At 42.1% G+C, this 16,265-nt stretch overlaps 2 protein-coding genes across 2 annotated transcripts in view; both read left to right on the top strand.

Annotated features, from left to right (window-relative positions):
* Nucleotides 1-1,497: 1,497 nt before the first annotated feature.
* On the top strand, nt 1,498-11,328 carry dgat2 (diacylglycerol O-acyltransferase 2). The gene is made up of 8 exons (XM_062536596.1): nt 1,498-1,924; nt 3,291-3,419; nt 3,927-4,034; nt 4,298-4,368; nt 6,734-6,938; nt 7,696-7,870; nt 8,831-9,033; nt 9,341-11,328. Exons 1-8 carry the CDS (start codon nt 1,885-1,887, stop codon nt 9,493-9,495), a joined length of 1,086 nt encoding a protein of 361 aa, XP_062392580.1. The 5' UTR covers nt 1,498-1,884; the 3' UTR covers nt 9,496-11,328.
* A 1,426-nt stretch (nt 11,329-12,754) lies between these two features.
* The window catches only part of uvrag (UV radiation resistance associated gene), a 104,261-nt gene continuing 100,750 nt past the window's right edge, over nt 12,755-16,265 (top strand). The window contains exons 1-2 of the mRNA XM_062536595.1: nt 12,755-13,066; nt 15,478-15,595. Coding sequence (XP_062392579.1) covers nt 12,962-13,066; nt 15,478-15,595 — 223 coding nt within the window. The 5' untranslated portion in view covers nt 12,755-12,961. The remainder of the gene's footprint in view (nt 13,067-15,477; nt 15,596-16,265) is intronic.

The raw sequence follows: 16,265 nt of genomic DNA, 5'->3' as shown, positions 1-16,265 counted from the left end.
CTTCTTGTGAGAGTGTATGGAGGGGTGAGAGACAGGCCACTCGGGGAGTGAGTGATCTGAAGGTCAAGGCTTCAGCGGACACTGGCTGGAGGCCCAGGGTGTGTGTGTGTGTGTGTGTGTGTGTGTGTGTGTGTGTGTGGTGGGGGGTTGCTGGACGAGAGCAGTGGCTGGAAGTATTTCACAATCAGTTCAGCAGCTGACCACTGTCCCTCTGCTTGGCAGCCTGGCATTGTTCTGGCTCGCTGCCTCTGGTGAGATCGCCCTGATGATGGGATCTTCAGCAAATGGTTTACAGATAATAAAACATATTTATTACTAAAATGTATATTTAACTTCATTGATATGATTGAGTTACTGTAATATTACTGACAGTTATTTATTTGTTAAATAGTGTCCAGAGGTGTAGTGGTAAAATAAAAGATGGGTAAACAATTAATTCTGTGATGATAGGTAGGTGGACTGCGCCATGCGGTATCAGATTTTTAAAAAGACATTCAGAACATGTTTGATGATGGTGGAGGTTATTGTCCAGTGTTTAAAACAAAATCAATGATTCCTAGTGTTGATGAGTGTGCATATTGTGAATGTGGATAATACAGTGTGATTTTTTAAAAGTTAAAAGTTGCAGTTGGTGAATAAACTCTTTTGAGAGGTGGATAAACTCAATTCCTGAAATTTTGGTGTATAAACTGTGTTGACTTGCGTTAAGCCTCCACTACATCCCAGTGTCGGCACCTTTTATCACCTGTATCATGTAGACACATTTGGGGGTACCAGGGGAGCTGTGGTGCAAGCAGCAGCATCTCTATCATATTCAGGACCAAGCGCCCTCATTTCATTTCCAGATCCCTCCCCATCTCTCTCTCACTTGCTTCCTGTCAAAGTGAGGATTATTTCATACTATATAGTTAAAAGTCAATCAGCAGCCTTATCACAAAGTGTTTTTGCTCAAAACGCTTCCTAAAACTATTCACTGGCCAACAACAGTCAACAGTAACAGATAAGACATGTATGATTAAGATGAAAGAAGCTAATTGATAAGGATATATCCCATCCCGAGATTAGGCGTTATGTTCTTGATTTACTTAAGAGTGGACTACTCAGTACTGTACTAAAAATGTCTGGTCTATGATAAACAAATTTTAACTTTAAGATACTACTGAGTCAGTAGTTTCTTAAAGTTACAAATTGTTTATCATAGACCAGACATTTTTTACAACTGTATGTCGTGTTTTTCTGGATTCAAATTTGATAAACGTAAAAAACAAAACATCTATAGAAAATAATTGTCAAGGTAATTCGAGTCCTAATGAAAACCAAAAGGGGTAAGTAAACAGAATGATTTCTGTCTCCGATAACGTGGAGAGGTGACCAACCAGTGTCCACACACTGTCCAGCCATAGGCCACTCGGGTTTGTTCAGGTAGGAGGATATGTCCAGGTCAAACGATTGGTCAGTGATATTGAAAGGCCTTTAAAAGAGCAGATTTCACGAGATTTCACTCACTTCCAAACTGAAGAAAAGTGTTGTCTGCTGGTATATACATTTTTTGGTCATTTTTGGCTCGGATACAAATATTTTTTTTCACATATTTATATTCTCTACATATGTTCATCTTTTTTGTTTGTCAGCTGTTATATTGCAGTATTTATTTTGATGACTGAACGAATATGTGGAGGTGTTGTTGAGTGCTGTTAATTTACACGGCACCTTCTAGCATACGCCCCTTTCCAGAAGGACTTAAATGCGAGCGCGGCGGACGTACACTTCGCAGTCCAAGCCAGTCAAAGAGGGGATGCTGTAGAGAGAACCAGCCTCAGGCAGCAATTGTCTGTACTTGACATTTCTACCCTAGTTCGTACAGTTGCAGTTTCCTGCCCCAAGATGAAGACCATTCTTGCCGCATACTCCGGAGTCCTGCGAGGTGAGTGCATGGGCATGCGTAAAGTTAACATAAATCTTGAACCTGTTTTGAAAGAGAGATGTATTTTATTCTAGCTTTGATAGAATGTCAGCGTCTATTTTTAAGCCAATAAGTCATTGCCTTTCTGTCTAAGCCTTTGTGACATAACACGCGCTGGTATCATGTGAACATTGTTGATGGTGACAACGACGATTGTGGTTTGCTTCAAAACACATTCGTCACCAAAGTATTGAATTTAAAATTGTGCTGATTTTAAAACTTTTCAGAATGGCAACTGGAGCAAATGACTTAATGTGATAATAATGCATTATTTGCTTAATGTAGTGAGTTGCCTGTAGCCTATAGGATAAAAGTGCAAGTGATGTAGCTAGCGTGCCATTGATGCTGAAGTAAATGCTTATGCACAATGAGGGATCCCGGACAGTAAGCTTTCAAAGCGTCTTCGGTGTTATTTTCAGCCTGTTAAACGTGGGCTTAGAGTGATTATGGTGATTTGCAGTTCCCAGATAACTTGTTCAGCGCTTAATGGCTCTCAAAGGTTGTGTGATTCCCTGAACGAGGCTGTCTCTGGTAGCCTACAGCATGTGTCATTGTGTGTGCTCACATAGCCGTCTGATCTTCAGTGGTACTTTGGACACGTTTTATGGAGCATGCTGCGGAGCCGAACATGGTGTTGGTGAGTGGGTCCTGTGTAGTGCAGTGGCATAGTAGTAGAAGCAGCAGAATCTGTAGCGGAGCAGGGCCGGCTCTGGCCCGGATCCAATCCGAAGTTATCTGTTATCTGATATGCAGGGTCGTGCACAGTGTTATTTCTTTGGGTTCACATGATGGCTTATCCATGATGATTGAGGATCGTAGGCCTACCTGTGCTTATGTGGTTTAGAGTTGGAGGTGGGACAGGTGCCTCAGGGGTGAAAAAAGTGAGGGTGGGGTGGGGGTCATGTTTGTTGTCTTGACTTGGGTCAGGGTTTGTTTGCGCATATTCTGGACTTACTGTGCACGTGCCTGCAGAGAAGAGCAGATGTTAGAGCCAGGCAGCTGTGGATATAGTGAATGGGATTATATGTCATAGTGGAGCCTCCCACTCTATCACATCCTCTAAATCCCCAAATAATCATGAGGGACTTCATCGTGACTTACTAGATAAATGCAGTAGTGTTAGTACAGTAGTCTTTGTTGTGTGTGTGTGTGTGTGTGTGTGTCACACACAGCCTTTTGGACTTCAGTTTCTGCATCACTTTGCAGAAGTGATAATGTTCTGTCTAATGGCAACAACCTTGCTAAGGTGAACGTGTCAAGCACACCGAAGGAGATGCGTTGAGCTCTAAGTCACCCTCTTCCCCATGCCCCTGTTCATGTGCTATAGGCACCGGATCCAGCATCCTCTCCTCCCTTAAAGACCTGCCTGCGACTCCTTGGCTGTCCCGATCCAAGATGGAGAAACAGCTCCAGATGATCTCTGTGCTCCAGTGGGTCCTCTCCTTCCTCGCCATGGGTGAGTGATGTAGTTCAGATTGAAATTAATATATGAACTCAATAAACAACAAGCACACTCAACGTAATCCAGTCAAGTCATCTCGTTATTTTGACTGTGTTTGTGCCAACATGTCTAGTTGAATGATAACTGGGATTATATTGAATGTGCTACTGTTTTTCTTTTACAATGTATGACAGAACCACATGTGGCCGGTCTTTACTATTACCACTAGCCACACACTCCTGATTGTTGCTTTTCCTTTTCAAATAGTCTTTTCTGGAAAAAGGAAAGCACACTACTACATAAAGTTAACTTCTATTAAAGCACACCAGTTCTGTTGTCTATAGTTTCCACGTCTCCCATCTTTTAAAACATACTCTCTCGTTTATGTCTTCCAAAAAGTATCAGAAAATCATTAACCAAAGCATAATATTGAAATACAGTATATATTTATTAGCCTACTGATGATACCGTTGACAGCCAGCTATAATGTAGTGTAACGTGTTGCTGTGTGTTTCCATACAGGTGCTGCCTGCACAGTGCTCCTAGTCTACCTGTTCTGCACGGACCTGTGGGTGATAGCGGCCATGTACTGTGCTTGGCTCATATTCGATTGGAATACACCAAAAGAAGGCAAGTTGCAGCACATTCACTCAACACCATCTTCCTTATTCCTATCTCCTCAAAAGTTCTAGAGAGAGAACTGTTACTGTTAAGGCTTATCACGTATAGATTCCGTAAACTCATTAATGTTCGGGTTTTGAGGAAATTTTTGTGTGCTAGTAGATACTTGTGTGTTCTGATGCGTTTGTAGTGGGTGGGTTTGGAATATTCCATGGTATATGGTACATGTATTGCCATCATGCTAATTGTACTGTGCCATTGTGCTTGCTTAGGAGGCCGCAGGTCGTCCTGGGTGAGGAACTGGGCCGTGTGGACATACTTCAGAGACTACTTCCCCATCAGAGTGAGTACCACTACTACTCTGCGTCTATTTTGTTATTGTGTTATTTCACCTTTCACCTATACAGCAACGTATAAAACATTTTACAAACCAAACATTTCAGTAGTAATAAATTACAATATCAGATTTAAAATGTAGATATCATTTAAAAGTAAAACAAAGACCAAATGCAGGGTGAATGTGAGCTAACCTTGGGCTATGATGCTACATCGTGGTTTTGGAAACCTCATCACAGCTGAAGCTGATCTACTACAAAATATAAGCGCTTGTGAATATTGTGCATCAATCAAATCAGTTTATTATTCATAATTAGTCATGTTGATTCTGCCATAGCAGACATATTAACTGTGGTTCAAAGGTAAGATAATGATTCATTCGAGGTGTTGACTGAATACCTTGATTCCATTTGCCATGTAGGATGGAGTAGGTACTGCTGATAATCACCACAACAGACTTTGCCCAAACAGATAGCGACAGCATCATGAGTGCATTTCATGTTCCATATCTCTGCCTTTGCCCTGTCAAACAGAGGTCGCGTCTGCCGTCACGTCCTAATACAAGCACATCAGGGGAACTTTGACCAGATCAGAATCAATACCACACAACAAAGATTTACCATTCATATCTCAGTGGTTTATCACAATCGTTTATTGCAAAAATGTCCAGGCTTCTCTCTCTCTGAGATTACAGAGGAGAAACATTAAACTGAAACCTAGAACACTGTGAACCAAACTACCAAACAATCCAGTGAGGGAGTTGTTTACTTATCTTTGGATGGGAGACAGTTCCCCTTTTGTTCCAGGGGAGACAGCACTGATTGAATAATGACAGCTTATCTATCTTTTGTGAATGATGATAATCAACTTAGTGTTTGTTCTCACTTCAAAACCACAATCCAATGCTGCATATGGTATAAGTCCTCATTGCTGACACTAATGCTTAGTAATAAATGTTGAAGCTCAGTCTACCATGTAGGCTATGCCCTCAGTCCCAGACCGTCAGATGGTGTTATGCACTGAGCGGAAGATATTACACATGTTTTAGTGAAAGCTATCACACTGTGGCCAGTGATATGGACCAGGTATACTGTACAGCCTTCTACATGTAGTCAAAATATTTTTGTCCTTGACAATCACTGTGACAGGACAATCTCTACATCAGCTGGTATCCTATATGGTTCTATAATGGCTCCATGTTGTGATTCAGCTCTCAAGTGCCTGGTTGTGTAATTTACTGCCTTGAGAGTTTGTACAGATGCTACAGCAATTAGTCTGAACCACCCCCTCCTCCATTATGACATCGTTCTGTTGCCGTGTAACCACGTTTCTGTTAGCCGTTGACTGCAGTCTCTTTTAAGATGTGCCCCTAGTGTGGTCGTCTGATACTCTACTACCGTAATTAAATCCTTAAGTGTTGCATTACAAGCATTTCTAACTATAAATATGATTTGGACAATTTTTGGTTGTTACGTTCAGATGGATGTTACGGTCAGATGATATTGTTGAACATCTTCTGCTGACTGACTCACCTTCCCGTCCCGTCGCTACCCCCTCTCATCTGCCCAGTAACTATCTAAGTGACAGTAGCCATCCAAGCTTTCTAATCCACTAATGTCCTTATGTAATGCTCTTGTTTGAGAAGCTCCTGCGGTTTCGCGATTATTTGCACCATGAAGCAACCTCCTCCTACGATCTGTGTGTACCCTTTCGGTTTCTCCCGAAAGAGAAAGAGAGGACATTGCTGATTAGTAAACCTCAATGTACCCCTTGCACAATGTGGTTCTCACACATTTATCAACCAGAGAATGTTGATAAAAAGGGAGAATCTATTCTCGATAGCTTGTGAGACTACATGGTTGATACATTTGAGGACACAGGGGCGGTTAATTGCCTGCCGTTTTATGACTGTAGCTCAAAATTATATCAGCGTTGAGTTGCTGACTCTGTCCCAGTTCCTGGAAAATGGGTCTTTTGCAAACACTGAGGTTTATCCACAGATGTAGTGGCCGTAAAGCCTTCTAATGAGATTAAGCCTACTGTTTACCCTCCTCAAGTAGACCCCATCATACTCGAAACAGCTTGGCAAACAGACCTTAAAGCATTTTTCAAATCTTCATGGCCTTTCCTTTTCCTAATAAAGCTGTGAGGAGTTATGCAGTTTTGTGGAAAAGAACTTCAGTTTGTTTTTTGTTTTTGTTGTTTTTTAACTTGCATAAAACATTGTCCTATGGTTTATAAATGTGGCTAACATACAGGAAATTACTGTATTTTCTATTGTGTTTGTCTCAAAAGTGCCCTTGGATCGTAATCTCAATTGATAAATGATCAAACCTGATCTAACCAGTCTGCCTGTCTGTTTGTTCTCCCAGCTCATTAAGACGCACGACCTTCTGCCCAGCCGTAACTACATCTTCGGCTACCACCCCCATGGCATATTCTGCTTTGGTGCCTTCTGCAACTTTGGGACTGAGGCCACGGGATTCTCCAAGAAATTCCCAGGAATCAGGCCCTCATTGGCCACGCTGGCTGGGAATTTCCGGATGCCTGTTCTACGGGACTATCTCATGTCCGGAGGTGAATTATATCTCTATGCCGCCTTTCTATGTATATTTGATCAAATGATTTTAGATGAGGGCCTTTCAATTGATTATGACCCAGGGACCACCATTCTGACTAAGGGAGTAATTTGAGGATTATCACAATCAAAATAGTGATTCCCACAGGGGACCTCCAGCAATACCTTAATGAACCGCTGGTTGAAAACCCCCGTTACAGACAAACAATCATTTTATGGCAGAAATAAAACACTGTTGTCGAGTGTCCGTTATTAAGGTGATACCCTCAGAGTCAGGTTATCTCTCTGGAGAAGATTCAATTGAGTACGTTCCCGCAACACAAACACCTGTGCTCTCCTGTACGGTCCTGTTGATAAAAGTGCTTGTTATCGACAGACAGGCTAGATAAAGGACCTCTGAGCTTTGTCCTCTCGTCCAGATAGAGGCTGCGTGAGATGTGCTGATGTCGATATTGTAGTATGACAGATTTCGAAATCTGCGCTGTTTACATATGGACGGCTGTGGGGGTTTCTTTTGGTTATTTGCCTTGGGTTTGCCTTTGGCCCCCGTAACTTTGATTTGTGTCTGATTTGGCTTTTTTTTTAAATCTAGGCTAACATGTACAAAATCTCTTTTTTATACATCTCAAGTCTATTCCGACTTGTGTTTGTGCGAATAAATCTTTTAGTGTAACCTTTTTTCGAAGAGTATTTCAAAATCTAACTCATATCCATTTGTACCCCCTCCCTCTCTCTTTCTATCTCTGTGCTTCTTAGGCATTTGTCCAGTAAATCGCAATTCCATCAATTACTTGCTATCACGGAGTGGAACTGGCAATGCTGTGGTCATCGTTGTTGGCGGTGCAGCGGAATCACTTGACTGTGCCCCAGGAATGAATTCTGTCACACTCAAAAGCCGCAAAGGCTTCATAAAGCTGGCTCTTCAGCAAGGGTAAGAAAACCGCAGGCTGCAAAACTGGCCACAGCTCTTTAATATGAACTGAAGTGAGATGGCCCATGTGGATGTAAAATGTACTGTATGTTACTGCAGTTATAGTCAGTGATTTGGTAGATTTGATTTGGCTAAATATTTTGACAAAGCAAAACAGCAAAAAAGCATTTTTGTAACTGAACAATATGTGGCAAAAAATATGCACATATCACTAAGTAGCCAAACACTATCAACATACAATCAGGACAAAGATCAGACTGTTAATCACCTGTCATAATGCAGACAGGGTATCTGTAAACATTTGTGGTGGTACTTTGGAGGGAACACTGTGGGCTGGGTGGTGTACTTGTTTATCAGCTGAGTTTGAAAACACTGAACCCATACATCAACAAGTATTCAGATTAGGTGTTGTTTTGAAGACGGCCATCTCAGGGTAAGAGTTGCAGTATAATGTAGATCAGGTCAGGCCCTCTGGCCTTATTTTACCTCTTATATGGTGCTTTTAGAGGTTTAGGGGGATATCAGACTTAACACTAAGCCACTGCATGTGCCATGTGAGCCATGGAACCGTGAGTACAGTGCCTTAGAGAATTGAGAGGCCAATGGAAAGGTTTAACAGACCAACAACGTGGAAGAATGGCTTATTTTCTTGCAAGGCCAATAACTTCGAATGGTGCATTTCTTTGCTTTTTTGGATGTTCTGTACAGGCTTGCCTAATGGCACACATAGACATTTTGGTATCTTTTTGAGGAAATAATGTGCACTAAATGATAAATATAATATGTATGTTGTACAGTGTTTGAGAAAAGTATGCAATACAGCATACACAGTATATGACAAACGTATCAAAGCCCTTTTGATTAGAAATTGTAATTGAAAATGTCTGTCTACTTCTACCGTCTACTTGAATTTACCCTTGGGGATCAATAAAGTATCTATCTATCTATCTACTTCTGTAGGGCTGACCTGGTGCCGGTGTATTCCTTTGGGGAAAATGAAGTGTACAAACAGGTGATCTTTGAGGAGGGCTCCTGGTGGCGGTTCGCCCAGAGGAAGCTGCAGAAGTTGCTGGGATTCGCCCCCTGTGTCTTCCATGGCTGTGGCCTCTTCTCCTCAGATTCTATAGGCATGGTACCCTACAGCAGACCCATCACCACCGTAGGTGAGTACCCGAGAATGTCTACCTCTAAAAGGAAAGCATGGTTCATAAGGACACAAAGAACATATCAGTGGCATGGTGTTTTTTTTTTTGTTGTTGTTACATTTGTCAGACAATAAAAACAGTCACTTTCAACTAACATAATTATAAATGATAATTTATATTAAAAAAAAGAATTATAATTATTGAAATATTGTTGGGTCTGTCATCGTTAGACTACTATTTCTATCTGTGTAAACATCACTGGCATTGCAATGCTTCTGGGCATAATACTGAACTGTCTTTGAACGTTGTATTTGTCCTTCACTAGTGGGAGAGCCCATCACTGTGCCAAAGTTCGAGGAGCCCAGTCAGGACGTTGTGGACATGTACCATGCCATGTACATCAAGTCTCTCAGGAACCTCTTCGACAAGTACAAGACCCGGTTTGGGCTGAAGGAGAGTGACGCGCTGCTTATCCAATGAGAGCGAGGAGGAGACGTCACCTCACAAGCCAGCTGACCCTGACCAGCGGCCTCCGCTGCCGTGCCGACCAGCCCTCCCTCCCCTCCGCACACCCCACCAAAGTGCTTTATATGGAGAGTATGATATTGTGAAAATGCAATAGAAAAATGTGCAAGTGTGAAGACATAAGCCTCTGTCGCCCGGTTGTAAAGGTGAAAATGTCAGTGAAGTGAAGTACATTGACCTGTTAAAACACTACGTTGGGAAAGTGCTGTTAAATTGTTTTATCCACTCTCAAATTCAGATCTGTTGACATCGATACGGAGTGGTACAGGTAGCGTTTGTAATTCCCACCACTTTGCAAAATGGTACAAAACAAATCAACAGGTGCAAGAGTTTGATATGAATGTGCCATTGTACTCCCCTGCCACTAGGTGGCAATACTAAATAATTTGAAAAGAATACGGATTCTTTTTGAGGATGAAAAAAAGCGGCACTCAACAGACTTGAAAAGTTCTCAGTATTTTATACACTGATTATATATCAATATAGAGATGTTTTTTTGTTTTTTTAATTGCACAAGCAATGCACCGTGTTGCCTGACTATCACTTGCATTATGTTGTTGCCAAAGAATTCTGCAGATACACTCAGTTGCCAGGCAAGGAACACTGGACTACAGTTAATGCAGTTTAATATACTAGTTCCATAGTAAATCTTAGTTTCATGAAGGATATGATACTCTGTATTTGTTAAATTAATTCAGACAACTGTTGAACCATCAGTGTGCTCATTTTGCAGGCTGCAGCTATGGTGCTGAAATTGTATTGCACGACACACATTTCTTTTGTTTTGACCAACCCATTTGAAGCCAGTCAAAATAACAGAAATACCTTTGTGTTTAATTAAGTACAGTTTAACAGCACCACTAAGTACCACTTACCACTTTCCAAAATGATCAGACATTTGAAATGCCCTCTCAAATAGGGTTTCAACATAGACTGAACATTATAACAACCATGAAGGAAGATTTATTATAAGACTTTTATTAGACCGCATTTGTGTTTCATTACGTCTGCCTAGTAATCAGGCAACGGAGAATGTATGAGATACATGTTATGAAAAGAATTAAAAAGAAGAAAAAGTTATTTTGCTACTGTATGTTGAGTGCCACTGTTAATTATAAATACCTACCAACCAAAAATGCAAGGTTGTAAAAGCACAAAGTATTCTATGAACAATGACTGTGTGTTGTGCCTTTTCCTATACCGGTTATGAAGCTAAAGCATAGGCCTATCTGTAGCATTCCCTACTTTCACATGTCATTGTGATCCCATTTTGTCTCCTGGTTTCTCCCTCCAGTGTGTGTCCTTCCATTTATACTCTGCTGTATTGAGTGTTTATATTGCCAAACATTTCACACCTTTTTATACAAATTGAATATTTCTTTAACATCAAATGATTGGTGCATAGCCAGATTGACATGGGTTCCCAAAGGTGCAGCATTTGTATGATAGGCCAACACAATAACAATAAGCTGTCTGTTCCACTGGTCCTATAATAAAATGGTCGCTATTAACATAGCTTCTCTGAATGCTTTGGTGTGAGGACAATGTGGAGAAATTCAAATGGTTTGAGTTTCATACATTTTGTGCCAACATTGCAAACACAGGGCTGGAATGAGTCCAGATGACAAAAATACAATGCTGAAATACAGGTGGAATAATTTGTTGAATGTCTGTTTGATTTCTCTCTGCTTGAGTGTGTTATACTTCCTGCTGAGAAAAAAAAACAAAACAAGAAAAAAGTGTATGTTTCTATGGAATTCATGTGCAATAAAAACATTCATCAAGTTATGTTCTGAATGTCAAATGTGCAATGTGCCTATTAAACTTTTTTTAAAAAAACGTTTCTTGAAAAGAAAGTTTTTTCAATGTGTCTGCTGGTTTGAACCAGCTATCTATTTCAAAAAAAGGCAAATAACAATCATAGGACCTATTGTAACAGATTAACTAAGTATGTGCAAAACAAGAATTGATGACAGAACAATTTACATATTCAATTGATGCCATGCTTCTCATTATTTGTATTGGGCATCAGATCATGGCAGACTGTTGTAGTCAGCATCCATCTTTTGATGAGAATGTAGGCCTTAGTAGTGTCTGTTATTCTACTCTCAGTCATTCATTTTATTTTAGGCCTATGCAGCCAGAGGACCATAGTGACAACAATGTGTGCAGGTCAGGTGCCCTGACATGTTGCCCAAAGGTGGACTTTGCAAATAGTTGCAGTAATTAAAGGGGGCAATGAGCAATCTCCTGGAACATGTCATGAACAGGTTTACTTCACTTCTCAAAACACACTTAAAAGGAGAGACAAGGTGAAGTGGCAACCATGCAGGGTGTAGACCTTTTTGTAGGAGGACATTGTCTAAACTATCTTTCGGAATTGTGAATTCATTCAAGGATGTTACCCAATGTAGCCTAACCAATTACTGTCAGAGAGAAGAGCTACAATAAAGTAGCCTAACTTGTGAGGTCAGTTTAAGGCCAGGCTTAAAAGCAGTCTATAAAAAACTGTTTTACTTTCGATGCCAAATGCTATTCCATCACAGTAAGTCTTAGAATAGCCTCATAGAGCTGATCTTTTTTTTTATTATTATTTATTTTAATTTTGGTTAGCCACTGCTGCACCTGTAGAGACTTCTGTTCTCAATATGCCCATTTGTTAATCTATGCACACACTTAAAGGTAGGCTAATCTTCTGAACAGCCCATGAAGACCCAAAATCGGAAGACGCGTTGGTGTTGTATGCCTACTTGTATGCCTACCTAGATCTTTGTGAAGACAACTCTCTCAGAAGTTCTGCTCAAGAAAACTGAACGCCTAGTCCTCACTTACCCGCTCGCTGACTTCCTGAACCAAATGCAAGTGAACACCAGAACACATAACACAGCTAGAACAAAGCCACACTTCCATGCACATAATATTTTATAGAATATCAGACGTCTGATGAGCCCACATCTTCTCACATCTCGACGGAACCTAATCAGTTGTTGGTCACGCGGTCTATTATGGTCACGTTACCATACATTTAACTGCTGACTTCCTCATTCTTGAAGGAACACATACATGAGTTCCTGTTATGGGCGGGTAGATGTGATTGGCAGATACGTGACCAATTGCATGACGATGAGAAACTACCCCGATGTGCTATTCGTTTATTGATGTGTCTATGAGCCAATCGGTGGTATGATTGGGCGTGCGTAAGAGAAACGGATAATGGCCTCCTAAGCAAGTATCATTTTGTTTATGATGTCCTCCCAACCGCTGCGATAAAGCATCGATTTAGTCAATTAGACTTTTTTCACTATCTATTACAGTTTGCGCTGTGAGACTTTGTCCTGGCCCTTTATTACGAGAAACACTTTGGTGGTGGGCATGAGCTGTTTTATTGAATGAAGCAAACGCACCTACTACCAATAGGAGGATGAGCTCCATCGCCGGTCGGGATCTTGCTGTCTCCGCCGCTTCTGTCAGTAACCCGGGAGCTTCATCTTCTCGTGCTTTGCACGTAGAGCTCACATCACAGCAGGTACGTGGAACGTTAGGCTGATGCACAGTTCCTCGGAATAAACACATTAGAAAGAAATTAGCCGTTCAGTCGCTCCGCGGTGTCACATGTCAAAACAGCAGTGAGCTCAAATAGGCCTGCAAAGCTTGTTAGCAAGCTAACAATGCTAGTAAGCTAATTGCTAATGGGTACCTGAACCTACTGAAGGCCATCATTGCTGTGAACCTGACCCATGACAATTGAATTGTCAACAACAATTGAGGTCAATGACGGGATATGATTAGTTTCTGACATGAGTGAACGCATCAGTTCAGAATAGCACCATATACTGTAGAGTATTTGACAGTGAAGCCCTAGTCAGGTCATTGCGAAATCTGACTATGTTTTAGATTAACGCACGTTTATCAGTGCTCACATTATTTTGACAGCTTCAGCAGGACATTGCGGTTGGAGGCAGGTTCTCCCTGTATCACAGGCTGCATTTGCAGCCTGCAAAATTGGGTCTTTTATAGTTAATGCAGTCATCAACTGTTCGTGTGTTGTGACCACAGTAATGTGAGCATTGATCAAACTGTGCGGCTTTTTTTTTTTGCACCTATCGGTGCCAGTACGTACGCTAATGTGACTAGAGGGATAGTTTCTCTCTCTGGTCTTGTCCAGTTAGCTATAAATGGACAAACCCTGCCTCCTTTGTCATTGGTGTTGAGCAGATGATTTCTATAAAACAGTGACTGCTGGTGTCAGCAAAATAGACTAGGCGTTTTCCAGCTGCTCACAAGCGACTGCTCAGCCATGGTTTTGTATGTGTAATGTATGGGATAGCTCTGGTCAGTGTTGGGCAGCTGACCACCTGTAAATCAAATCTGTAATGATTATTTTATGTGGCTACTGCTCAGTGCTGCTGAGCAGTCCTCTCTGCTTTGGCACACAACATAGTTGGCACTGACATACACAGTGGTCCATACAGTATAGTACAGCGTCACTATCCTGTTTCGTTAAATTATTTTATAAACTGTCTGTCACACATGAATAGGCAATGACTTGAAGCCCAGTAGTAGCAATTCTCTCCTGACCCACTTATCATCTTTGATCTGGCATAGTGAAAAAATCGCTCCTGAGTCAGTCTCTTCAGTAGCTTAGACATTTGAGGTATCTGAGCTGCACACAAGTCAGAGGGTTGTTTTGAGAAAAGCTCAGGTGACATCAGTGACAGGCCTGTATAATGCGTTGGTAAGAGACGGAGTATTCACTTTTCTTAAAGTGATCATGGTGATGCATGCCCTTCGGAAGAGTGCCTGCTTCGCAGTTTTTCGGATGCAGTTCCTTGTGATCACTGGCACATTTATTCTCCCCAGTTCTCACTGGCACATTTATTCTCCCGCACTCTTGACTCAACGCTCGCTTCCTACAGTATAGTCAGCGAGATTAGCCTAGCGTTCTCGCTTGCTCCCACTTGCTCCTGGGCATTTCTGTGTGGCTGTGTGGTTTTTGTTTGGCTCTGGTGGTAATCCTATAGGGAATCCCATGACTTAGATTTAGGCCCTAATGCCCTGCAGTGGAGCCGCGCTCGTTCAGTACGTGAAGAATTCTGGTCAGGTGGGAGGTTGGACGACCGCCCAGTCGCTCAGGGGTCCGCCCACGCGCCTCGGCCCTGCGCCGCGCCGTGCTGTGCCGCGTGTGTGTCTGTCTCAGTCGAGAGCATCAGTGGTGCATGCGGGAGCTGCCTTGCCTTAGGGCCTTTAAATCACAGCAACACAAGAGCCGCTTGCACCGGAAGAGTTTCAGACAAGATCAGAAGACGTTTTGTATTTCTTGTTTGGCCAAATGACTTTTGTCACACTGTTACACTGTCACACAGAGAAGTTAGTTCAGCAGTCAGCACCTAGGCCTATTTCATCTAGATATGTTGTAAAGAGGAACTGTCTCAGCACATAGTTGACACTTATCTAAGATGGACAGCAGTGATGGATAGATCAGATGTGCTTTTTTTTTTAAGGTTGTGAGCCTTTGTCTTGTGATTAGCTGTCATGTAGATGTCATTTTCTCTCTGCACGGGGGCGTGTCTGTTTCTCTGTGCCAGGGCACGGCGGGTACACTGTGGGCATACACTATTGTTTTGCATGCTGCAGCTGCAGTTCATTGAGGTTGGCTGACATCCTGTTTAAGCTTAGGCAACTGGTCTGCTGAAACAAACAGACAGAAAGACCACACACATACACACTCTCTCACACTCACAGAAAGGGAGAGACAGAGACACACATTGACATCTTTGTTTTCATTTAGCCTAGCCACTGCATTCCCATTTTCTCTTGTCCTCTTCAATAGTTGTTCACAACTTATACTCTCTCCCTCTCTCCCTCTCTCCCTCTCTCTCTCTCTCTCTCTCTCTCTCTCTCTCTCTCTCTCTCTCTCTCTCTCTGTCTGCTCTGTAGAGGCGTCTGCGTCACCTGCGCAGTATCGCGGCCCGTAACATCGTCAACAGGAATGGCTCCCCGCTGCTGGACACCTACTTCACGCTGCACCTCTGCTTGGAGGACCGCATCTCCAAAGGTCACTACACTACGATCACGTCTCTCACACTTGGTTTCAAAATGGGTGATTGGATCACAAGCCAAGACACATTGGGTGCCTCTCATTTAGTCTTTTATACATCCTCCCTTCCTTCCTCGGTCCTTGTCCTCACTGATCTACATAAAGAATGATGGGGCGGCAACAATGGGATAGTCTATCTAGTGTTAGTTATACATCAGTGTGAACGAGCCTTGAGGATCGAGGATCGAGGATCGAGGAGATAGTTTGAGAGCCACCCATTGCTGTTCACCAGAGACGTTGCTGACCACTGGTGCTCAGTTTACAGTATTTCCTGCATCAAGTCTCCTTGGTGGAGGACACCTCAGAAAGCATTAGTGTTACTAATACTGTACATACACTACACTGCACTACTGAAGATACGTGGTTGAATGCATCCCGAACCCTCTTGGCAAGTGGTTTGAGTGATGGGATTGGATCATAATGGGATGATGGTCGTTTTACCTTTATTTAGTGCTGTTCACTTGTGATTTGATTGGCCACAACACATTTTCAAATCAAGGTGTGCGATGTCCTGGCGTATTTGCATCTGCTGCACCACTGAGCATTGCAGTGGATTAGGTGCAGATTTCCTGCTGAGCAATGGACGTATCACCTATTTCAATCAAAAAGGAAACATTCCAGTTTGTGT

Source organism: Sardina pilchardus, chromosome 5, assembly GCF_963854185.1.
Source record: "Sardina pilchardus chromosome 5, fSarPil1.1, whole genome shotgun sequence".
Lineage (NCBI taxonomy): Eukaryota > Metazoa > Chordata > Actinopteri > Clupeiformes > Clupeidae > Sardina > Sardina pilchardus.
The sequence above is the reverse complement of the archived record's forward strand: the minus strand, read 5'-3'. Positions and strand labels throughout refer to the sequence as shown.

Excerpts from the sequence above, each read along its gene's own strand:
- dgat2 (XM_062536596.1), top strand. The coding sequence starts at position 1,885 with ATGAAGACCATTCTTGCCGCATACTCCGGAGTCCTGCGAG. Across the intron at positions 4,035-4,297 it reads TTGGAATACACCAAAAGAAG|GAGGCCGCAGGTCGTCCTGG; the intron begins GCAAGTTGCAGC and ends GTGCTTGCTTAG. Across the intron at positions 4,369-6,733 it reads GAGACTACTTCCCCATCAGA|CTCATTAAGACGCACGACCT; the intron begins GTGAGTACCACT and ends TTGTTCTCCCAG.